This window comes from Armigeres subalbatus, chromosome 1 (genome assembly GCF_024139115.2).
Source record: "Armigeres subalbatus isolate Guangzhou_Male chromosome 1, GZ_Asu_2, whole genome shotgun sequence".
In the NCBI taxonomy this organism is placed as follows: Eukaryota; Metazoa; Arthropoda; class Insecta; order Diptera; family Culicidae; genus Armigeres; species Armigeres subalbatus.
The window spans coordinates 203,257,936-203,283,617 of record NC_085139.1 but is presented as its reverse complement, the minus strand read 5'-3'; the positions used below and the strand labels follow the sequence as shown (position 1 = coordinate 203,283,617).

General features: G+C 37.6%; 1 protein-coding gene across 1 annotated transcript in view; it reads right to left on the bottom strand.

Moving 5' to 3' along the window:
* Positions 1-25,682, bottom strand: part of LOC134205684 (kinesin-like protein Klp10A) — a 157,393-nt gene that overhangs the window by 34,553 nt on the left and 97,158 nt on the right. Inside the window, 1 exon segment of the mRNA XM_062681199.1 lies at positions 16,245-16,287. Coding sequence (XP_062537183.1) covers positions 16,245-16,287 — 43 coding nt within the window.

The window sequence follows — 25,682 nt, the reverse complement described above, 5'->3', positions numbered from 1 at the left end:
CGTAAGCTTTCATTTGAAGGTTGAGCCCCCAAAATCCCAGACTTGGTCCAATTTTGGGACACCCTAGTGTTCATGCTCTATAAAACTAGCATAAGCCTTCGAAGCATTTCAATTTTTACTTGAGATGTTCTTTAATAGAAAAAATCATAACCTCTTTTGCCTTAAACGGTGTAAATGCATGCATTGGAATAATTCACATCCTATTTTGCTTTGAAGAACGAACCATATCGGCGATTGGCTTCTTCTGAGAAGAGAGGAATTTTCTTAGAAGTGGTTATATCATTTTTGTTTTAATTTCTTTTAATTCATACACATGCTTTTGAATAGCGACAGTCAATGTAGGATAAACATTAAAGATACCTTTAAAAGGTGATTATCAACAAAAAAAACTGCTAGGAAAGAATGAGAAGTTGAAGAAATCCACCTGGCGGAATATTGAAGTGGTACCGCTATAATTTACCTTTCCGTTATGGTTATTTTTCATGGAATGGAACTCTGGAAAATGCCATTCTTGGGTTCGGCTTTCTGGTCTTTTACATACAACCCTAATGTACAAATAACTTGATTGGGCCAATGCGCCAACACCAGAACATAACGAAAATATAATATTATATTCACCGATAATGTATTTCACTAGACGGATTACAAATAATTATGATGAATGATGCACACTGTAGTCGTTTTTAAATTAAGAATATTTTCTATGAGCACATCGTGTAACACGGCTCCATACAGTAAATGTTTACTAAAACTGCCAAATAATATCATTATTGGGCCAGATGTCTTTGCCTTAAACGGTGTAAATGCATGTATTGGAATAATGTATGCACATCCTATTTTGCTTTGAAGAACGAACCACATCGGCGATTGGCTTCTTCTGAGAAGAGAGGAATTTTCTTAGAAGTGGTTATATCATTTTTGTTTTAATTTCTTTTAATTCATACACATGCTTTTGAATAGCGACAGTCAATGTAGGATAAACATTAGAGGTACCTTTAAAAGGTGATTATCAACAAAAAACTGCTTAGAAAGAATGAGAAGTTGAAGAAATCCACCCGGCGGAATATTGAAGTGGGACCGCTATAATTTACCTTTCCGTTATGGTTATTTTCCGTGGAATGGAACTCTGGAAAATGCCATTCTTGGGTTCGGCTTTCTGGTCTTTTACATACAACCCTAATGTACAAATAACTTGATTGGGCCAATGCGCCAACACCAGAACATAACGAAAATATAATATTATATTCACCGATAATTTATTTCACTAGACGGATTACAAATAATTATGATGAATGATGCACACTGTAGTCGTTTTTAAATAGAGAATATTTTCTATGAGCACATCGTGTAACACGGCTCCATACAGTAAATGTTCACTTAAACTGCCAAATAATATCATTATTGGGCCAGATGTAATATATATGTTTTGTAGCAAAAAGATCATTTTTAAACTACAATTTGTTGTTCATATCTGATGATGATCTGTTCCTCGTGTTATTGATCTGAAAAGTCACTAAATTACACGTGTATAATAATTTTGCGCTTTGAAGACACTGTCAAACATTTAACTTGTGAAATTTTTTGCAGCTGAAGTGGAACTCGAAACCACATTGGTCGTTACAACTAGTCACATGGCTATCAAACTAAAAGTTCTATAGTCGCTTTTTCTTAAATATCTTACCACATAGAATGATTCCCTATCTTGACGGTTATTCCAATTTTTCTATGATATCCAAAAACGAACAACTTTCAATCCAGTACCGACTGAAGGGCTGCTTAAACTGATACTGAAACTCGAGAACATGAATTTGTATTCGTGCGCCAGTTGATTTGACCAGCTTGTACCTAGAACTCATGACTAGCAACGCGAATTGGTGGTAAACAGTGAAAAGGGTCAATTACCTCCGAAAATACGGAACTCGTCAACCGTCCATCTACGCACAGGACAAAATCGAGCGTGTAATTTCACTAATCTATTTCCCTTGTCCTTTGGGCAGTTACTCGTCTGTAACTAACACACGACACTCACGCACAAGCTAGTTCCAACTTTCGATCGCTTATCGCGTCCACCATCGATCGTAAAATAGTCAAAAAACAAACAACACACACATCTACTTTCGATTTGACACACAGCGAAGAATAACAGGTGTCCTTTCTCACTGTCGAGCTGTGCCTGGTTTATAATACCTTCAACACATACGCTTCGAACGACGTCTAACTCGCGAATGCTATTGTCCTGGTTCGGTAAATCTAGTTCACGTACGATATACTCGCGCGCGGCGTCCCTTGTCCGCCTCCGGACAGGACACAGTTGCAGCACTTGCCTTCTAGCTGCTATATATGAGATCGTTTCCAAAGATAACGCTGCAGGAACTATGTGCCTCCCAGTGTGCACGAGCGCGAGATTGCGGTGTCGTGTCGATTTGTACGGTATTGAGTAGGTATGTATGGTATATATGAGGCGTTATTGACAGAAACAATCGAATAAATTTCAACAGTGTCTCAATTTTCTCTAATATGTGGCAATTGAGGACGAAATGCTTTCGAAAAAATGTTGAAAGTAGACCTGAATAAAATTAATTATACAAATTTCAACACGTGTGTTGAGGATTAAGCTTTGAAAGTAGGGCACATAGACTGTTAAGCTAGGATAGAAACTAGCTGAACCGGAACGGAAAGCCCCAAATATGTGTGTACGATTAGCGGTGACCGTGGAAACATAACAACCCACCAACAGAGGTACCACAAGATGACATCGCAACTTACATTACCCATGTCGCCGATGAGCGGAAAACCCGCCATAAGAACGCCAGTCAGTGAGCACATGAAAAATGTATGCTTTGCATACAATGATTTCTTGCTCAACCCGAAGGCTAGCGTATCTGAATTAAGCTACGTACATACTCCTTCAAATATCGGCAAAGTATAAGGAAGGACAAGTCAGCGTGAGGTTTTCATAAGGAATGTAATGCATTCCAGTCTTCCTATATGGAGAGCACATGAGGTACGTTTAGCAATAAAATAAAAATCCATTTGCAGCCTCTCAACAAGTTGAAATACAACGTTTTGCTATTCAACTGTTATAAGACGAGTTTAGTACTTTCCATTTAATTCCACCACGTTTTGTAATCATTGCAGATACGTATTTCGATCTCAACTGTTAGGCCGTCTTCAGTGTTTCGTACTTTACTCGACTTTTGCTATTGCTTTCTTGGTTGTAAAGTTATTTAGAAAAAAATTGTATTCTATTAAAATTTTTGGTTAAAATGCGAGGGCTTACTTTTTGATATTATGTTTAGGTTCGCAGAAAGTAGAACCACATCACACATTTCTTAGGCATTCGAAAAAAATTGAAAGAAAAAGAAAAAAAAATCTCATAAAGTAGGGTATCTAATCATGGTTTGAACCAAATGGCGGGTTTCAGATGAGCCGGCAGAACAAAGTTGATCTATTTTATTAAACGGACATGTTAGAACTGCGATTTTTAGTTTATATAGAAGCTTAGTTCATTATCTTTCTAAAAACATCCTGGGTGCACATATTTATGCTTAGTTTCATTGAAAAAATCTTAATAATTACATAACTTTGATTCGTACTATGGTTTGAACTACACTGTTCATGGTTTGAACTAAATTCGTACCATGGTTTGAACTACTGCAGCAGCCAGCAGCTCCTAAATATAATACTAATCACATGCATGAAACGCTGAGGAAATCTATAGAAAACCAAATTCGGTTTACTATTCATCTTCTCACATTAGATTAGTAAATCGAAACGTATGAAAATCGTCTAAATTATCGATATGAAAATTGCGAATTTTTCATATTGGAAATGTAAACAAAATGCTCCAGCTAGGCGCATACAGCGCTCCTAGCGGACAGCAGCAGAACATGACTGCATTTACAAGTTCAAGCCATGATACGAATTTAGTTCAAACCATGATCAGTTTTTACCTTGTATAAATGTTACTATTTTAACTATTTAAAACTGTTTCTCAATTGTATGATGATGTCAATCGATTACAGATAAAAATAGCGTTCTTTTGGTATATTGATCTCACTCTTGTGTAATAAAATGCGTCCTTTACGAGCTTTTTGAAATTATGCCACTGGTGGAGGGATTTAGCGCAAATTCAGGACGTTTTTAAATCGCTTTATTTTATTACTTAAACAATATGTACGAATGTTTAAATAAACTCTATCACTTCCAGTATACCTAAATATGCCATTCATACTGTTTTAGGTTCATTTTCTGCCAATGAGATAGTAATTTCTACTGATTTCAAAATGGTTCAAACCATGATACGCTTTCACTAGTTCAAACCATGTTTGGATACCCTATGGTAGATCAGAAGTAGTAATCTAAGCTTCTATGAGCCAAAAAGCCCATTGCTTACTTTTTTAGTCTTGAGACGAGATGGATTTGTTTCAGTGAGATTAAACAAATGGACTTCCCTATGTGAATAAACTTATTAATGAGGGTAATGTAATGTAATGAATTCGTCAATTTGGAAATACGGAAATTCTTAAACCCACTGGGTAAACATTTTTTATTTATTATCCAACTAAAGTCGCCTTGTCTTCTTGTTTCATTTGAATCACCGCACAGAAGAGTAACTAGAACAAATTCGTGGACAAAACCCACAATTTTTTTTTCAACATTTGTACATTCTTATATTTTTTTAGATACTTAAAAATATTCTGCATACTATGGCTATTTCAGAAATGACCCAGAATTTTGTAAAAAAATATAATTAGGGCTCAAAAATGAGGTATTGAATTGGATTTTATCTACTTTATGTGTGGAGTATTTGGAAAATCTGATTTTTACACACCATAAATGTTATCAACAAGCTATTATTAGTACACAATGAGTAGATTATAGTTGTATGTCTCCCTTTAGTTCATGTTTATGGTCAAATTATAAATTTTATGTTTCAGGTGATGACCACTTGAAAATCACTATTTTTTCTATTTTTTATGTTTTTCTTCAGAGGAAAAGTTAATCTATACGGCAAGATCCGGCAAAGATAAATCACTTGGGTGTAACTTCAAGATATGGACTAAGCATTCCACGTGAAAACTCGTCCGCAAACGTCCGCAAATTACATTCTGAGCTATTTGAATAAAATGCGATTTTTCTTAATTTTAAAACAAAATTTTAACATTTGTTCATAAATTACCACATATAACGAATCCAGGAAAAAAAAGTAAAAAGCATGCTATTTAGCATGCATTTTGTCAAGACACAAATAGAATAAGTCTGTCATGAGTTGCGTTGATATCTTTTTGAAAATCTTATATTGAAATCGCTTGTCTATAAATCTGCATTGTAGAGAAACCTATTACAACCTAGATTTAGGATGAACCTGTTTTCATTCAAGTGATCATAAATCATGAACGGTGCCTTATTATAATAGTTTCATCATGGCTAGCTATGATATCTTGTGGGCTTCGACTCGGACATGGTAATCGTTGTTGTTTCAAGCCATGGTATATAGAATACAGGTGATTTATATTTTTTACTACAGGCTTCACCTTTTCAGACCCTAATTTTTAAGGTTAAGGTTTAAGTTAAGGAGAAAAGAGTGTTCAAGCAAAAAACAGTGTTTACTTTTGTGCATGTCAATTTATACAACCATTTTTCTATTGGGATCTTGGGCATGAGTTAAAATAAGTTAGATGTTTTTTTTCCTTTGTAAATGTTAGAAATTCCATTTAAGGGTAGAGCTTTAACTAGGGGCTTCTTGCTACTTTGTGGAAAATAGCCATTTTAGAATCGTTCGCGTAGCGAAAGCAAGAGATTTTACATAAAACGCGAGGTTTTATTTGAAAACATGTATTTTGACATTTTTATTTGATTTTATACTGTTAGGTGGATAGATTTATCAAAAAAATGCATTTTCCTGCATAATTGGCAATTATTACTTCGTCCTAGGAATATCATGCCCAAATAACCGCAAAAAATAGTTTTGGCCAAGAATTGGCTTATTTACTCCTATGTGCACCGTCGTGAACCATTTTCACTAGTACAAGAGCACTGTGTATATTCCGGAACACGAAGCCTAGTCCACCGCATGGTAAACATCAAATCTAAGAATTATACCGTTATAATGGTAATGCTATTTCTATTCGCAAATTCATAAACGCTCAAATCGGTTGTAACGCCTAAAGTACGAATGCCTAAGAAGATTTCTGGAACTGCGTGAAGATCCCGAGCAAAGGCAGATAACTGAAATGATATTAAACTGATAACACGCTAGATTATCCTTATTATCATTTTGATATTTAGTTATCAATCGTGTTATTAACTGATAACTGAATAATAACAAACTTTTTTTGTGTTTCATTTATTTGGTAGGCTCGAGGCGCCAACATAGGCTTAACGGAGCCAAAATTATTCAAACTTATTTACTAATCTGAGTCATCCCCATACAGACTTTCTTTTTCTCGTTCTGTTTCCGAGCTGGCAGCCTCTGCAAATCTATTGAATTGGAGCTAGATGTCGATGTATTGTCGTTAATCTGTTGACCATCGTTATTCTCTTCCGTTTCTGCTTCGGCTGGAAGGAGGCTGTCAGCGTTCTTGAATTCGTCTGGGGGGGATGATGTTGACTGCTCAACCAATGGGGGAAAGCTCTCGTCATTTATTATCGGGTTCGAAGATGATGAATTTGTTTCCGGTTTCAGTGATGTGACATCATCCTCCGAACACCGCTGCTTGGGATGAGCCATTTTGCCGCAGTATTTACAGGTGACTTTCTGTCCAGTATAACTACATAACGATCTATCTCTCCAGTCCAGCTATCGTAATGTAAGACGGAATTTGGGTTTCTAGTCCGATTTGCAAGGAATGTAGTGCTTCCACCCTTCTCGTACTACGGTGAATACATCTCCAAACTGCTGCATGGAATTGTGAACTACAGTGTTAGGCATGAATGTAGGCAGATTGTGCACTCGAACAGTTGTCGCATCAATATCAATGTGCACCGGGATGAGAAAACGAGATTCATTAACCTCAATGAAATGTTTATTGTTCTGTTCCCTGTCGTACCGATTTGCCATTTCATGCCCGAGCCTTTCAATGTACAAACATTTGTGGATATTGTGGTATTGAATATGCTTGACGTCGGATAGCTTTAAATTAATTTCGTCCATACGAAACTTGTGAACTTTTCCAGCATCAGGACGTGAAGGAAGTACAATAAAATTGACAACTAATGTATTCTTCCGAATAACCATTTTCACCAAAAGCGCGCGCGTAATATAGAAAACGATAGAAGTTGCCAACTCAACCAATTTTATTATCAACACCAATTTTTCATTTTCTTCAAAATTTCGCGTCGTTCAGGTATCGTGCTAAGCATTCTATTCTTGTAAACAAACTAACTTATGGAAACATCTTCCCTAGGGACATATTTTATGGTGAATGGTCATCCCAATATGTTCAACACGAGGTAAACTTTACCGAAAAAACTGCGATTCTTTCTTTAAACAGATTTACCATACACAATAGGATTAATATTAATCCAACTTTCCATTCTCACCATAATGGTGGATGTTATGAAAAGTGTAACAAGAACTGTTTCCAAACACACTGAAATTTTCGTTTAAGCAGACGATTATTTTTCACCGTTACCAACGATATCTATTGATTTTATTTATTTCTCTGTCAACAAAGCAATTTACGCAAAACTTCAAGTTTTCTTATTTGTTTTATACTATGTTTATTAACTTAACTTTTATTTCAGGTGTCGTTGGATAATCAAATATGTATGTATCTGAGAACCAATTCAATTACAAACTAGTACTTTACATGGCCTTGCAACTCCCGGAACATATGATCCAAGACTAGGACCAAGAGAATGTGCTCATTCATGAATGGTGAAGATTCTTGACTAACCGCCTACTTTGCATGACCACGTCTATATATATACAAATGAGTTTGCATTTGCTTTTAGGCAATATAATTCACGGACGGCAATATAATTCGTCTTGGGATTAGCTGTGTTCATATATATGAGGAAGCGAAAAATTTTACTGGGAATGCCGGAAAATCAAGAAATTGCAACAATCTGGTGTGATTTGGAGAAAACAATCATGCTCGCAATGAAGTCGATCTAGAGTGCGGCGCTGCAAAATTCTTAGCTATTAACAGTTTGCACCTAGGTTTAAACACAAATTACAAACCCAAGATCGTTATCTACAATCAAACCTCCATGAGTCGAGGGACGGTCGACTCATGGATATATCGATATATGGAAAAGAAAATCATTTCATCACAGTAACCCATAAAATAATTTTTAGTATGGAAAAATTTGCTTCCATGAGTCGATGTCGAGTCAGAGATCATCGACTTTTGGAGGTTCGACTACATAAGTAAGAATTAGTTGAGGTTTCTGTTGTCTCGATATAACTAGCAAAAGGATATTCTCGAAATAGCAAACTTTTTTCATGGATTAATTCTTCCAGGGATCAGCAGTGTTTATATATGCATATGAAAACATGGAACGTTTCATTGCGAAATTACAAAGTTGTTGCTAGCAACTTAATGATTTAGTTAGTGAGAAAAACTAACCTGCGCAAAGTCGAAAACGATTGCCTTGTATTTATATATTTATTTATTTATTAACAACTGAAAGTATTCAATAAAAGGACGATGAACTGTATTTGTCCTATTTGATCGCCGGTTTGCTATTTTGAATTAAATTCGGTTAACATTTTTGTTATGTTGACTGGTAATTCAACCAAAATGATAACAATTCTAGTTATCAATATAACTGGATAATAAAGTTTGTTATTAATAAGTTATTCTGTTTTGCACTCTGTCCAGCCGACATTTATTTACATATAATGGTCATGGCATCATGATTTGATTATAAATAGTCTTCAGTAAATGCAAGATTGTAGAAAGCGTAGTGCTCTTCTATTCTCAGGGTGGCCACTGAAATTCGATTTTCAAATTCCCGGTTTTTTCCCGCTTTTCCCGGTAAATTTTGACAAATTTTCCCGGTTTTATTTAACTTGCCATGTAGTTAGTGTCAACCGGCATTTAATCAACATAGTAATACCCCAATAACACCTAATTACAATGGTTTGATTCTTCTCTTAGCTACAAAACTTTCGTAAATATTTTTTCTTGGTTGCAAAACTTTCGAGGCAATGGACATTGCATGGCAGTCTAGTTCTAGTTCCTTCTTCTTACGGCATAATGTTTACAGAAAGCAGAAAAAACGTATTCTACGTATAGTATCTTACAGTATCGCCAACATATTTTAATGTTATGAAAACTCATATGTGAATATGTACGTTATGTGGAAGATATTGATATGGAAAATGTATTGGTAACCACTTTCCCTTCGATGGGACTCGAACCTGTTATTTTTAAGTTAGAGAACTAAGCAATGAAGTAAGTGTATAACCGCATCATAGTTATTGGTTTACTAAATATCCACAAAATTATAAAACAACTAAACAACTAATATGCATTCTAACCCAGGTTTAACCCGAAATTTTTGTTTCCGATCAAGATCATTATTTTGTTTTCTAAAATAGGTTTAAGCACATTTGGATTTGGGACAGTGGCGTTTCCCTAACCTAAATCTTTCGTGCACTGGACTTTGATAAGTTTCAACGACTCTGATAATTTTATTTTCTATTTGGGCTGTAGAAATATCAAAATTTTCATTTTTTGTATCAGTGCACAGGTAAAAAGTGAGGTTACGCGACGCCACTGATTTGGGACAATGAAAAATTTGATTCGTAATTTAGTCAATTTTACATTTTGATTTTCTAGATTTTTTTTAGTCAGTTTTCTATCTATTCAAATAAAATCTTGATTTTATTATTAAAAAGTTTGAACGTTTCCATTCAATATTAGCATATTCGAATTATTGAAGTGTTGAAACTTATTCCCGTTGGAACTTATTTCTCATGTAACAAGTTAAAAACATATTTTAGAGTATATCCACCGACAGACATAACACATTGAACATTAGCTCATCAATTTCATCGTCGTACAAACACAAACGACATCTGTTGTTTTCACTAAGTTAGGCAAATCACGAACCAGGTGGCAATAGTGAGCAAACGTCAAACAAATCCGATGCGCGCGCCACGAGTGATCGTTTGGCCAAGTAATGATTATTTTAATTGACCAGTAAATCAGCGGACGATGAGAATTTCACGAGTGTTATGTCTGTTTGTCTGTGGTATATCTTTCACCATCATAACCTTTTATTGTATTGGATTGAAAAAAAATACAAAAATAATGATATTTTACTCTTCAAAATATTACAGACACAATCACGAAGTATCAAGGCAAGCTTGGACATTAAAAGTATAACTTTAAGTTGAATACATTCATTTAAAAGAATTAATATTTCGATATTCGATTCTATGTTTGCCTCATAACACAATGTGTATAATATGTCACTCGAAATTGATATCAAACTGAGCTAGTGACAACACAAACTGGATTGAAAAAAAGATCTACTTATTGTTTGTACCTCTTGGACACCATGGACTAAAGGTTAGAAAGCAACTGAGTAATGAACATTAAAGAGAAAATCATTTGCTAATTATCAACTTCCTAAAAACTTTGAAGAATTTTGAATTTGTTTGACGAAAATTTAGTTTTTTCCCGGTTTTTCCCGCTTTTTTTCCCGGTGACTTCAATTTCCCGTCTTTTTCCCGCTTTTCCCGTTTTTCCCGGTTCGGTGGCCACCCTGTATTCTGCTTTTCAAGAAAGCGTAATTGGATGAAAGAGACGACGCACAATCACTCGAATCGAGTTCGAAGCTCAATGAATGCCAATATTTTTCCAATGCGTAATGAAGTCGGCAAAGAAGATATAACTATTTTGGTCGATAAAACAGTGACGGCTGATAATTAAATGATAACTTAATATGTTATTTTGAGTAAATAGCATGTATAACAAAATGTGTTTTCAACTTGGTATCAATGATAACTTAATTTGTTTTCATTTAAATATTTCACTCACAAAATTTTGTTATCATTTTTGTTATGTTGGCTGTGAATTCATCCAAAATGATAACAAGTTCAGTTATCAAAATGTCTTCTTCTTCTTATTGGCATTACATCCCCACACTGGGACAGAGCCGCCTCGCAGCTTAGTGTTCATTAAGCACTTCCACAGTTATTAACTGCGAGGTTTCTAAGCCAGGTTACCATTTTTGCATTCGTATATCATGAGGCTAGCACGATGATACTTTTATGCCCAGGGAAGTCGAGACAATTTCCAATCCGAAAATTGCCTAGACCGGCACCGGGAATCGAACCCAGCCACCCTCAGCATGGTCTTGCTTTGTAGCCGTGCGTCTTACCGCACGGCTAAGGAGGTTATCAAAATGTCCGATAACCGGATAATAGAATGTGTTACCAATTAGTTATTCATCTTTGCTCGGGAACAAAGTGTAGTGTATTGAAAGGTGAATAAAGTGAAGTAGTTCAGTAGTGCATAGTGGTGTTTTTTCCTAATTAATCCCAGTGTTACAGTCCACTGACCACCTAAGAAGGGAATCGTCTCCTAAGTTTCAAGAACATCATTCCATTCTAACGATTGTCCTATTCCAGTTCCCAACAGCCAATTTTGGGACGAAACAAAGGGTGATAAGCTGGATTGTAGCAACTACCTCGCAATCACATTGTTGAACGCCGCCTACAAGGTACTCTCCCAAATTTTATACCGTCGACTAACACCAATTGCAAGGGAGTTCGTGGGGCAGTACCAGGCAGGTTTTATGGGCGAACGCTCCACCACGGATTAGGTGTTCGCCATTCGCCAAGTACTGCAGAAATGCCGTAAATACAACGTGCCCACGCATCATCTATTCATCGACTTTAAAACCGCATATGATACAAACGATCGGGACCAGCTATGGCAGCTAATGCACGCACATTAAGGTGGCTCAAAAAACACTTTTTCAATTTTTTTGATGGGCCGCCCTCTTATTCGGTTCTATTTGTTGCCCTGATGCTCTGGATAAAATTTCAGCCAAATCGGTCAACGTTTGGGCGGTGCTAAACTCGTTGGAAGTTTATATGGGGAAATGTATGCAGAAACATCCAAAAACAGTGATTTGCGGTTGGACGGCACAATTTACGATCAAGAACAATGATACTCATTCAGTTCTTGTAGAATTAAATACAGAATGTTATGCTGAAAACCGCGAGAAGATTCGAGTTTATTAGGCAAAGATATTAGCATTTTACTGGAGTGTTGTAGGGGTGAATTTATTTCTTTTCAAAGGTAAAAGAAACGAAATTTGCTCAAACCGCACTTCAGAGAAATGCTAATAACTAAGCCGGGCAAACTCTAATCTTCTCGCGGTTTTCTGCATAACATTCTGTATTAAATTCTTCATAATCTGAATGAGTATCATAGTTCTTCTTCGTAAGTTGTGCCGTCCAACTGCAATTTACAGTTTTTGGATGTTTCTGCATACATTTTTGCATATAAACTTCCAACGAGTTTAGCACCGCCCAAACGTTGACCGATTTGGCTGAAATTTTGTCCAGAGCATCAGGGCATCAAACCGAATAAGAGGGCGGCCCTTTAAAAAATTGAAATAAGTTTTTTCCCATACTAATTTGAGCCACCCTAACGAACATGGATTTCCGGATAAACTGACACGGTTGATCAAAGCGACGATGGATCGGGTGATGTCCGTAGTTCGAGTTTCAGGGGCATTCTCGAGTCCTATCGAAACGCACAGAGGGTTATGGAAAGGTGATGGTCTTTCGTGTCTGCTATTCAACATCGCTTTGGAAGGGGTAATAAGAAGAGCAGGGATGAACACGAGTGGTACAATTTTCAATAAGTCCGTCCAGCTAGTTGGCTTCGCCGCGACATAGATATTATGGCACGTAACTTTGAGAAGATTGAGGAAGCCTACATCAGACTGAAGAGGGAAGCCAAGCGGATCGGACTAGTCATCAACACGTCAAAGAAGAAGTACATGATGGGAAGAGGTTCAAGAGAAGACAATGTGAGCCACCCACCGCGAGTTTGCATCGGTGGTGACGAAATCGAGGTGGTAGAAGAATTTGTGTACTTGGGCTCACTGGTGACTGCCGAAAATGATACCAGCAGAGAAATTCGGAGACGCTTAGTGGCTGGAAATCGTACGTACTTTGGACTCCGCAAGACGCTCCGATCGAATAGAGTTCGCCGACGTATCAAACCTACAAGTACCTCCACGAGTTGCATGGGCTGCTGGGAGAACCATCCATCGTTCACACCGCGAAAATCGGACGACTGCGATGGGCCGGGCATGTAGCCAAAATGTCGGACAGTAACCAGGTGAAAATGGTTCTCGACAACGATCCGACGGGCACAAGTAGGCGAGGTGCACAGCGGGCAAGGTGGATCGGTCAGGTGGAAAATGACTTGCAGACCCTCCGTAGACTGCGTGGTTGGCGACGTGTAGCCATAGACCGAGACTCTTATATACCGCAAAGGCCACTTCGGCCTTAGTCTGAATAAATGAATGAATCTTTTTTTACCTAATCACATACGTCCCTTTGAAGAAGTACCCGAGAATTGCTTACTGTTTTGTGTCAAATCAATGCATGCTTTAATTAGCGACGACTCTGTGCAATTACAACGTTTCCTAGAAAGAATCCAAGAAATGCAAAAAAAATATTCAACTCGAACCAATGCATAATAACATCGTGAATTGTAAAACTCAATATAAAACTCATAGCTATAAACTCTTCTAACAATTTCATTTCATTTTTAAAGTTCTTTAAGTTAGAAACTTTACAACAAAGCCAGTAAACTTTATTCTCTCGTTGCAACCCGCGCGTGCATTCTACTTAAAAATTAATGGCTACGTTAAAAAAAAACTCTGAAATGGCTTTAATGTACGTTATGCTCAATTAGGCATTAAATTGCCGGCTCGTAAACTAGAACAATGAGATTGCAAGCAGACATATCACAAAATCACAATATTTTGTTTGTAAAACATTGCTTTCTCGTGCACCAAGCCATTGAATCATTGTGTACACGACTCATGTTGTTTCATGCGTCAATTCAATCGATTCCCATACAAGCAGCCATCCCTCACAGTTATAACCGTCCTCGATAGAATTCCTTCTCCGTCGAATGTTTAGGTGGAATGTGTGACTATAGAAGTTCAGTAATTACAAAAAGACAGTCTTATCTATTCAGTACCCCTATTCAAATCTGGATACATTAAACCGAATGTGAATAGTAAAACAAAATCGAGCTTATCATTCTGATGCAAATCAAACTTAGCTAATCTCAATTAAGAAAAGTGCATAATTTGTTTCAGAACGGTATAAGCAATTGTACTTTCCCATATGTGCATTTCAGTAGTGCACTGCACATTTGTATGGTACTACGGTGTAATTAAGGCCACAGCTACACAAGTACGTTCTACAGACAAGCAAAAAAACCTTTGTCCTCGCACGCGAACTTAGCCGCGTTTGGAGGACACATACACTTGTCACATTGGACCTCGGCGATGGCTGAGGACATTTGACCGACCGCCGTCATAACCGTAAGTCTATACCGTAGCCTGTGTTTTACATATTTGCGTATCGAATCGAAAGAATACCAAACACACATATCGAGAAAGTCGTCACATAGTAGGGTTGTTTTTGTTGCGCAAGGAAGGACCTTTGCTCTATGCTGTAGAGATTGATCAGGGTTGGTGCTTAAAACTGTTGATACTTGAGTGCTGAGCAATTATAGAGAAATATTGGCTCTTCGGTAAACCTTCCGTGACACACGAATTGACGGGTGGTCATTAGTAGAGGAAAATATGTGACATTAAAGATTAATGAATCGACAATATATACACATATTGAATCAGGATCAGTCAAGGACAGATCAATTATTGGTTGAGATTGCTTTCTTTCTGATTTCTTAGAGTTTTGAAGCGGGTGTTAAAGGGTTTGAATTTTCTTAAGGATTAAATATTTAATTAATTAATGGTTTCACAGGAACAACTGTAATAAAAAAGATTCCCCTAGGATTACGAGAAGCCTTCTTAAATTCAGTCGAACTTCTAGGAAGTGTCTTTTGATATTTAGTAAATTCTGGAATGTCTAAAGAGATTTCAGAATCTATTAAGGCATTACATTACAAAAAGATTCGTGTGTTTCCATAAATACAAACATTTTAGGGTTTCAAAAAAACCGTTCCAAAAAAGTAGGTATGTTTCCATCAGGTGTTTTTCGAGGGGTGCTAACTAAAAAATCCATCAACAAGAAAATGTCTAAATTATATAACGAAACTCATTCAAACGACATCGATTTCAATACTAGGTCACACGAAATCCAAATAACTACCAGAAGGGTTATCTTTAATTAGTTCAATAGGCAACTACATATATGTATCATTTTTGGCCACAATGAGATTTTTATATATTCGCGTCCAAAAAGTTTTGCCTAGCATTTTTGATCTGTATCGATGAAATAGAAAGATTCAGTGCCAATTGCTTCAAACATAGTTTTTTGTTGTATTCTCGGAATTGAGACAAATGGATATATGCAGTTTCTCAAACAAATGATTCAATTGGTGTTATAAGCTTTCTTATGAGACAAAATGACAGTTACTCAAGCCAACAATTTTACATTTTTTACCGATTGGTTGAACGATTTTTCACATTCCATTTTTATTCCTTTTGTTATACAAAATACGCATCTGTTAAAAGAATAACATATTTCTAGGAACTTTTTTCAAATAGGCGTAACTGTATTTGACCTTGAAATTTGAAACGGCTCCTACTCTCTCTATTCAGCATATTTCGTGCAACTGGCGTTACTACCTGATAGATCGCAATCTATTCTTTCTGTTGAGTACGTTAGTTGACTAAAATAGTTCGAGTTAACAGTACAATCATCATTCCAAAAATCAAGGTCAGAATCAATTACGCCCATTTGAAAAAAGTTCCTAGATTTGAACACTATAATAGGAGCTTATTCTTTCTACGTGTGGGGCCAAAAACATTTAAGTAAATTCAATTGGTCAAATGAAACCATTCATCTAACATCCTTAAATCTCATCAATCATCTTTGTTTGTATACAATAACGGGTACGGTATCTTACTAAAGACAGTCTTGCAACCAACATTGCATGCGAGGACTTGTATGCCCGAGTGAAAGAGTCCCATCTATTCTCCCACGCTTCACCCACCCACAACACGAATCGAAAACAAGGGCGAGAGAACATGAAATGAGCATGAGAAAAACTTACCATTCACTAGGTTGAGCCTGCTGATTGCACCTTGTGTAGCATTCTGCATGGTAGGCCATTGAAGGTGGTGTTGCATTTTCCCCCAAGGTGTGGGAAGAAGGTTGCGGCGGCGGTCGTCGTTGATGGTGAGAGGTTCGCGCGATGAACGGTGACGACGTCGCCCGGTTGCACAGATGATGGTTATGATGATATCCGAAACATAGCGCCCCGGTGCATTATCCGTTCGGGGGGAAAACAACGGCCACGGCGGGTGATGTTGGGTTGCGTTGTGTTGTAAAAGAAGAAAATAATAAAGGGAAAGAAATACCGTAATTAGTTGGTGCTGTGACGGCAGTTGCACCGTCCCGCCGGCGAAACGGTAAAGTGCTTATTTTGGAAGGTCGGCTAAAGGTGTACACAATGGATGTGCGCGCCTCCACGACCAAAGCAAAAAATATGTACTGTAAGAGGAAAAAGTGCAATTGATATGTACACGTGGTGTTGTGCGAAAATTAAACACAACAGAACTGAGTTGAATAAGGACTATGTTTCGGAAAATAAAACGAAAGAACCTGAAATAAAGGAGAAAAGAAGACCTTTGGACAAAACATATAAAAAAAAACTTTAAAATAATTTACAAAGAATCACATTTGATTGAGAATACAAAGACGAAATTGAAACCAGGGAAATTAGGAACAAGAATAACAGACAGCATCTCCAAGACCTGATTGTTTAAAATTTAATTTCCCATACGCTGTGTTTATACAATTCAGGATTTAACGGAAACAGTGGATGACAGGTAAAGTATGCATACATCAAGCTCTATTTGGAATAAGGGCGAATGTCGCAAGAGAGAGTTCTCTTCGCCGAATTAACCTTTTTTTTAAATAAAAGTGACAAGCAGATGTTTTCTTAACAATTTATTACCTCAGAACAGTTTGTGTATGTTATTAACAGGGCTGGTAGCGATAAATGCCTTTCAAAATAGTGACTTAGTGACCAACAATGACGAAAAAAGTGACCAAATAGTGACTTTCAGAACCAGAAAAAGTGACCAAATAGTGACTTTTGTATGAAGTACTAACCAGGTAGTGAGCTGAGTTGCATTCGTATTGTTACTGAGTAACTCGTAGTAGATCGAAAACTAGGGATATCATGTTGTTTTCAAATCTTTATTAGAATGCTATCAGAAATCAAGAAAAGACTAAATTTACAAAATCATGAGGATTACTACTGCTGGCCGTGTGCATCTTCATCGTAACTAGGGAGAAGATGGAACTTAGCAGAGGACAACCGACTTGGCGACACCATCATAAATACCACAGAGTTGGATATTGAGGAAGGTATTCGTTCTGACATCCAGAGGCTAGCAATATGACCATGGTAAACCTTATTCCGTAGCACACGGGAGCAGGTAACGAGTTACAAGTTGTTACACTAAACCATGCTTTTAATTTCAACAACGATTTTGAAGCAAGTTCTACAGCATTGTGGTAATAAAGTTTAACATGAGCTCGAAGTTTTTCGTGAAACTGCAGTTTGTGTATGAACAAGGCAGAATGAAGTATAACAAATTTTGCGCTGTCTTTTACTATCGATCAAAAAATATTGTCTCGTTAAAATATATTCCCAAAAGTTTCACCATATATAGATGATTCAGCTGCAAGACAGTATGAAAAAGTTCTAGAAGGATGTTTTGGATTGGGCTTTCGCTAACGTGTGAACATTCGTTTTGGCACGTTGAAAAATTAACACGGTTTTTCGGCAAAAAAGAAATAACATGAACTAATCAATTACTAGACAGAGAATTATTTGGAATCACAAAGCTTATAAATCTTTAAAGGGAAAAAAAAACTTAAAAAATCCAAAATTATGATGACAATTTTAAAATACGATTTTTAATAATTAAAAATAACATTTTTAATTGAAACAAATTTAAATACATATAGAATCCATTTGTCATTGGTTTTTTCGAAACCCTGATCTCGGTTTCATTAAAAACATTAACTTATATATAACATGAATGTTACCGAATTAATGAATCCTAAGTTTCAAGTTTCGTAAAATGTGATCTAAAATCTTGAATTTGATGCATAAATTGCTTTGGAAAACTCTGATTTTTTTTCAGAAATTTCAGTGGAAGTTGATTTTATGTGGAGAACCTAGTGAAAATTTTTAGGATTTTTTTTTCAGAAATTGTGCCGAAAACACTTCAATCCTTGTGAAATCTTTCTCCAGGAGTTCAAACGGAAATTCCAACAGAAATCCGATGGCAAATGTCACTACAAAAACTTCCAGAAATTCTTTCATACCATTCGAGGCAGAATATTTTGTAGACATTCCTACTGTCTTTCAGGAATTTCCGCGGAAACTGCACGTCAATTACTATATAAACTTCTCCGTGAATCCCTGATAAAAACAATTTCCTTCAAATACAAGCGGATTTTTTCATGAATTCCGGTAGAAAGCTTTTTGAGAATTCCTGTAGATATTGTTTGGTAAATTCCTAAGAAAAACCTTCCGAAAATTATTTCCCAAATTCAAGGCGAAATTTTTACGAAATCTTACTTAAAGATTTATGCAGTCATCGCTACAGAAATTATAGTGAAAGTTCTTCTAAGAGAAACAAAGTTAGGAAGCTTTTTATAACGAAGGTGGATTTTTCTCTAGATACAGGCAACTTACACAACTTAGGAAGTAGTGCGCTAGATTCACCTAAATATGCGCTAAACATCGCACAATCAGTTTGACAGATAAAACTTCGGAAGAAAATTCGGTTCGGAAGTCCCGATGTCCGCATTCTAATGTGGTGCTACGCCGACAATATCATGCTGTGTGGTTCGTCGTAGAGGGGTTAATCAATCAGAAACCAAGAAATATCTCGGAAATATGTCAAAATTGACGTGACAAAAAATGGATATTCAGAAACGATGAAAAATGACAACAAGTGAAGTTCTCACCCTTATAATGCTTGTTACACGCAAAAAAGGCGTTCCCGAATTCGTGAACCAGCAAAAATACACCGTGATTTAATTCATGGATTCGGGAACACCAGTCATGTTTTCCAGAACGTTCCAGAAAACGTGACTTTATTCTCGAATTCGTGACTGTTGTTCCAGAAAAAATACACCAAGAACTCGTTAGTTCACGAATTCATGAACGCTGTTTTTGCGTGTAAACGAGTTCTCAAAAGTATAATGCATTCAATAATGGCTTGGAAATATCCAAAAAATTGGGTAAGCATAGACTTCAAATGTGGAGTCCCTTCTCAACGACATTTTGCTATCGAAAACAAAACCCTACGCTCCTTATTTATTAAATTTCCACCCAAAACTTAATCCGCGCGAAGCCTCAACCGTTATGTAAATCCGCATCAAATCCGCGAGAATAGCAAAAACCGCGAAAATCGCGAAATCCTCGTAGTCGTAACAATCCTGCGCTTTATATACGGCGTTGCCTAAACGTATGCCCAAGCTTCGCTGTGTGGTCTGTCTGTGTGTCTCTCGATCCCGAAGTCCATGGTTCGAACCCACTCTGCCTTTCATAAGACGGCCTTGGAGCAATTTTTCAAACTTTATATATTTTGCTAACAGATTTACATTTGATTTGGTTGATGATAATGGTAGGTACAAATGATTTTTATTTTGAACTTTTTTTTTACAAACGGTGGTGCGAAAATAGTGACTTTAATGACAATTTTCCGAAAAATAGTGACTTTAGTGACCTTTGGATGCAAATAGTGACTTTTTAGTGACTAGGCTCAAAATAGTGACCAAGTCACTAAAAAGTGACTTGCTACCAGCCCTGTATTAATGACACAGTTAAAGAAAGACGTTATGGCAAAGTTGTCCCTTTTCCAAATATTGTAAATCTTAATTATAATACTCTGTTATTTCAAATTAATTAGTAAACAAAATAAGCTTTAGTTCCAGACCTGGAGACTGGGGTCTCCAGTAACCTTGCGAGCAAAGGCGTAGGATTGCCAATCCGGAGATGGTTAGCTCGATTCTCGGTCCGGTCTAGGATGTTTTCGGGTTGGAAACATTTTCGACACCATGGGCATAGCGTATCCATTGTACTTGCCACACAAGATACATACTCATGCAATGGCGGGCATAGGAAAGCTTTCAATTAATAACTGAAGAATTGCTAATGGAATACTAACTTGAAAAGCAGGAATGTAGAGCCATTGAAAAAAAGGAAGACTAAACCAGACCAGCGAGGTGCGAAAGCCGACGAAGGTATTTCGTAGCTTAGAGGTTATAATGCCTGTTCAGCGTACTGGGGGTCATGGATTCCATTCCCACCGAAGGATGGCGGTCTCTTAAATTTATCTCTTAGTAGTACACCCGATTCTTTTTACACGGGGAATGGGTTCCGTGTAAAAAAAGTTTTCAGTTTCAAAATTCGAAAATCCGTGTAAAAAGTTTTCTGATTTCTCGACGAATCATGCAAAACGGAGCAACTTTGCAAAAAATTTATATGGGATTTGTGTAAAAAAAAATCCGTGTAAAAACAGAATCGGGTGTACCAATCAAAGTATTACCATCAGAAGAAAGAAGATTTTTGGCGTCTTACATTCCTAAGTGAACCAACCATGTTTATGTGTAATGTGATTTCTGCAAACTGCATCTAACGATCTAATGGAGCAATTTGATACCACTTTTCACTGGCATGTTTGGCACATTACGGCACACCAGCCCAGGTAAAGTTTATTGATAATCAAAAAAAAAAAAAACAACAACATAAAAAGTGAGGGGAGCCACGCAAGTGTTTCCTCCATTCAAAAGTGTTCATGATCCAAGCTTGTGAACGTATATGCTGCCGTCGGTTACGAGGCGCGGTACGGAACAAGTAGAAGGTTATAAATTGGACATAAACTGTGCTATATATGAAAATTCATTCTATAATGACCGGCCTTTACTGCTCACTAGGACATGGGGTTCCCAGAGAGTTGCAATGCTATTGGAACAACTGCAAGTGGAGGTGCAATTGCTAGAAAAAAAAACAACTGACAGTGTCAAGGTAAACGAATAAAAAATCGATAATTCATGCAGTGTTCTACCGATTGCAACATGAAATGCATGTTTATAATTGCACCATCGAACGCCAGATGGAGTTGTGGATAGCGTTTGTAATATCTTTTCTATTTTAATCGTATCATTCTGGGAATATTCATCAATGACACAAGACGATGTTGCTTAATTGCGAATTGAAACAAGAACGTTTTTAATACACCCCAAAAATTTCTCAGTTTCTAAGTTTTCACAAAAAAAACATGATAACACATACGGATTAGCATCAGCAATATAGAATTCAAAAACAATCAATATTAGCCACAACATTATCAGAACTTGACGTCTTCAGTACAAAAAAAATAGAGGAACAATAAAGTATTTGTCAACAATTCGTAATTTGTGGTGTCCTAAATTATTTTTTTAAAACATGAATCAGCTTTGCTTCCATATGGACACGATGTAAACGAAACGGATATCAATCATCGATAATCGCCCGATTAGCAATCGCTCTCATGCAATCGACTGCACTATTCGGTCCGATTTGGAAAAGCGCCACACTGCACAAGACGATTTTGGTCCCGGATCAATTAACTTAATCACTTTTAAAGTGGCAAATTTGCTCATCAGCTCTTGTAGCTAGTGGGAAGTTTTGGCTCGCATTCGGCGAGTTGTTCGTTCGGGTGCACACTAAACGGCAGCTACTCGAAATCGAGCATAATAAATGCAATAATCAAATGAAAAAAAAAACAGGAAAATATTTGCAATTAAGGACAAGCCTTCCAAAATCCAGAACTAAACGCACTTGTGGTTTCAAGGGCACCCCATTCAAAACGGAAGCCACGCACAACTGTCATTTTTATTATTGCATTTAGTTTTGGATTCCGGGAGACTTGTCCTTAAAAAAAGTCCTGATAAAAAATATTTCGAAAATAAAATCAATTCCTTTCTTCGATGAATATTTGTATGTATATTATGATCAATTCGGCAATCATTAGTTATTATTTATAATTTGTGTCAAAGATACATTAAATTTTGACATTTAAAAATCAGAATCATCCACTTTAATTCGAGCATCAAACAGATTAAAAACTAAAATAAAATTGCTTGGGCTTCCTTTTTAAGCATAACATATTTTTCGAAAAAAAAACTTGTAAGAATATTCTGGACCCCCTTATCAAGACACGGTTTATCGATTCTTAATCTTATTGAGCTTATAATTTTATCAAAATGTCGAAAATGAGTCGGATTTTATCTGACTTTTAAGTTGGAGAGGATTAGCGTGTCGTGAAGACCATTTTGCCTAGCCAAATGGAGCTTGTCATCTGGCTGCTGCTTGTCAGCGGCACTGTGGGGGAACTAATACGGCAAAATAACTCGGCTCGTGCGTTTTCGAATATGAGTGGCTAAAATCGATATGGAGGTTGCGTGGTATCGGGTTCCGAATTGGGAAAGTGATGTCACTTCGGCAGTAGTCGTCTATCACGACAGTCGTAAACATTGATGTTTGTGTTCTGCAATCTTTGCATTCATCTTTAAATAATTGTGAATAACTGATGCGACTACTGCAGTTAAGAAGATGTTATGTTCTATGTGCTAGTCACTTCAGTTTAACATCATATGGTTCGTATAAAAAATGTTGTTGCCGTTCCAACAAAAACGAGCTCAACTTTTTTTTAAAGAATCGAAGTGACAATGCATTTACGTAATTCTTCTTGATCACGCAATCCTACCAACTCCAATGCCGACTTATTTTAATACCCCTTCATGGAATTGACCATTAAACTCATCATAACAACAATAACCTCCTCTGCCATTAACACCACATGCGGCGGTGGTAATTATGCACTTTTATGCTAGTTACCGTGATCAAATTCACCATCATAGCAAAGAGGGTACCACCGCGCCGCTGCTCGTAACACATCCTCCGAAATCGCTGGACCGTGATAATCTCGGCCCTATTTTTTGCCAGCTTTTAAGCTCCCAACTTTCATGCGCAATGCTGCTGCTGCTCATTGCTGGCATATTCAAATGTATTTCAGCACTATGCGTACGTGATGGGTACCGCAAACTTTCCACCCATAGTGGGCATTTTTTTCCCCCATTAGCCATCGAGCCATCATCAACGAGAGATGATATAAGGTTTCGGTGCGTATCGATTGAACGCGGAACCTCGTTGATCCCTTCCGATCGCATCGGGGAAGTTTCACTGCGAAAATTGCTGCTTGCTGGTGCAGAGAGGCGACGACGAATGGGTGATTTTTTTTGCAGCCAACAACTGCCACTGAGTCTCTCCCAATCGATCTATTGCGTATCGCAAATGCGTGTTTGGAAAGGTGAAATTTGAAACCCAAGCGCGGAAAAGGCATTTCATTACGGTCAACTCGAAGACTCCTATGTAATTTGTCGGATCGTATGGCTGGAGATCATTTGCCTGAACGTTCGTAAGCCATACGACGGTCGTTCGGTCGTAAATATCTGCTAACATGGTAGCCAATATTACAAGATTAACAAATTTTCCAAGTTTCTCAATATGAACGACGGTTATTATAATAGAACTTATATATGGGTCACTTTGTAACAATAATTAGTCACTCCATTTTGCATGTTGGTTATATGGATGGACTCATATTAGTGTGTGACCCATGATTGTGGGGTTAGTGTAATTGATTTTACTCTTGTCCTAGTTACAACCTCATTTTCCCTTGATATCTTCCAGTTACTAAAACTCATTTTCATATCTGAAAATAGGATATTGGAATTGGCTATTTGGTTTCGCAATAATCCCGAAGTCCAGCGGGATACTTTCTTTTCGCATCGGAAGGCCTCGAAATTCATCTCATTTTCGGAGTGTCCATAGGTTCCATGGTGGGTCACGACACGTTATAAACAATTTTCAATGGTTCAGAAAGCTGCAACTGTTTTGAAATCGATTTTCTAGCAAGATAAGTGTATAATCAATCCAAGACCACTCATTGACCCCCCGGTGGCCACCAAGTGTCCAACAAAAAGATTCAGGACATTCGGTGAATTGGTCAATTCCGGAAATTCGTCCTAGACAGCTGTGACTTTTCTTCTGTGACGTAACTTTGAGAAGATGGAGGAAGCCTACATCAGACTGAAGAGGGAAGCCAAGCAGATCGGACTAGTCATCAACACGTCGAAGACATTCGGAGAAGTGATCAATTCCGGAAATTCGTCCTAGACAGCAGTGACTTTTCATGAATCGTTTGTTCCGGCATTCTGAGAGCAAAATCAATGCTCTTCGGCCTTAGATAGCAAGTGGTGCTCCGGAGTAGAACTGTATACCAATAATGGTGGAAATACTCGCTTCATAAGTAAGAAAATAGTGTAATTTCGCCTACCAGAAACGCTGCATACGCGCGAACCTGCTGCTTTGATTTTTCTGGTGCTTGCTTTGTTTGCGAGTATCGGCAGAGCAAAGACAAAGAGTATGGAAGTATTTTGTTCGCGAGTAAAAATCGCGGTCGCAAGTTCCACTGGGATTTCCTCAAGGAATTCCTTCAGAAGTTCCTCCAGGAATTCCTTCGGAAATTCCTCCAGGAATTTCTCCGAGAGTTCCTACAGAAGTTTCTCCGGGAGTTCCTTCAGGAATTCCTCTGGGAGTTCCTCCAGGAATTCCTCTGGGAGTTCCTCCAGGAATTCCTCTGAGAGTTCCTCCAGGAATTTCTCTGAGAGTTCCTCCAGGAATTTTTCCGGGAGCACCTCCAGGAATTTCTCCGGCAGTTATTCCATGAATTCCTCTGGGAGATCCTCCGATAGTTCATCGAGGAATTCCTTTGTGAGTTTATCCAGGAGAAACTCGTCCGGAAGATCATTGAGGGATTCCTCCGGAAGTTCCTCCAGCAATTCCTCCGGAAGTTCATTCAAGAGTTCCTCCCCGAGTAGCACACATGTTGCAAGCTAGTTTGTGCAACTTACATGTGACTGGATTCGGTTAGATTTAAGTTGCTGCAACAAAATCCATTCAAAATGTGCCACTGGGGCAAGAATTCTTACAGGAATTGCTTCGGAAGTTCCTCCAGGAATTCCTCCGGGATTTCCTCCAGGAATTCCTCCGGAAGTTCCTCCAGGAATTCCTCCGGAAGTTCCTCTAAGAATTCTTCCGGGAGTTCCTCCAGGAATTCCACCGGGTGTTCCTACAGGAATTCTACCGAGGGTTCCTCCAGAAATTCCACCGGGAGTTCTTCCAGGAATTCCTCAAGGAGTTTTTCCAGGAATTCCCCCGGGAGTTTCTCCAGGAATTCCTCCGGGAGTTTCTTCAGTAATTCCTCGAGGAATTTCTCCGGAAGTTTCTCCAGGAATTCCTCCGAAAGTTCCTCCAGCAATTCCTCTAGGAGTTCCTCCCCGAGTCGCGTCCAATTTGCAAGCTAGATTCCGCAACGTATATGTGACTGGATTCAATTAGATTTAAGTTGCTGCA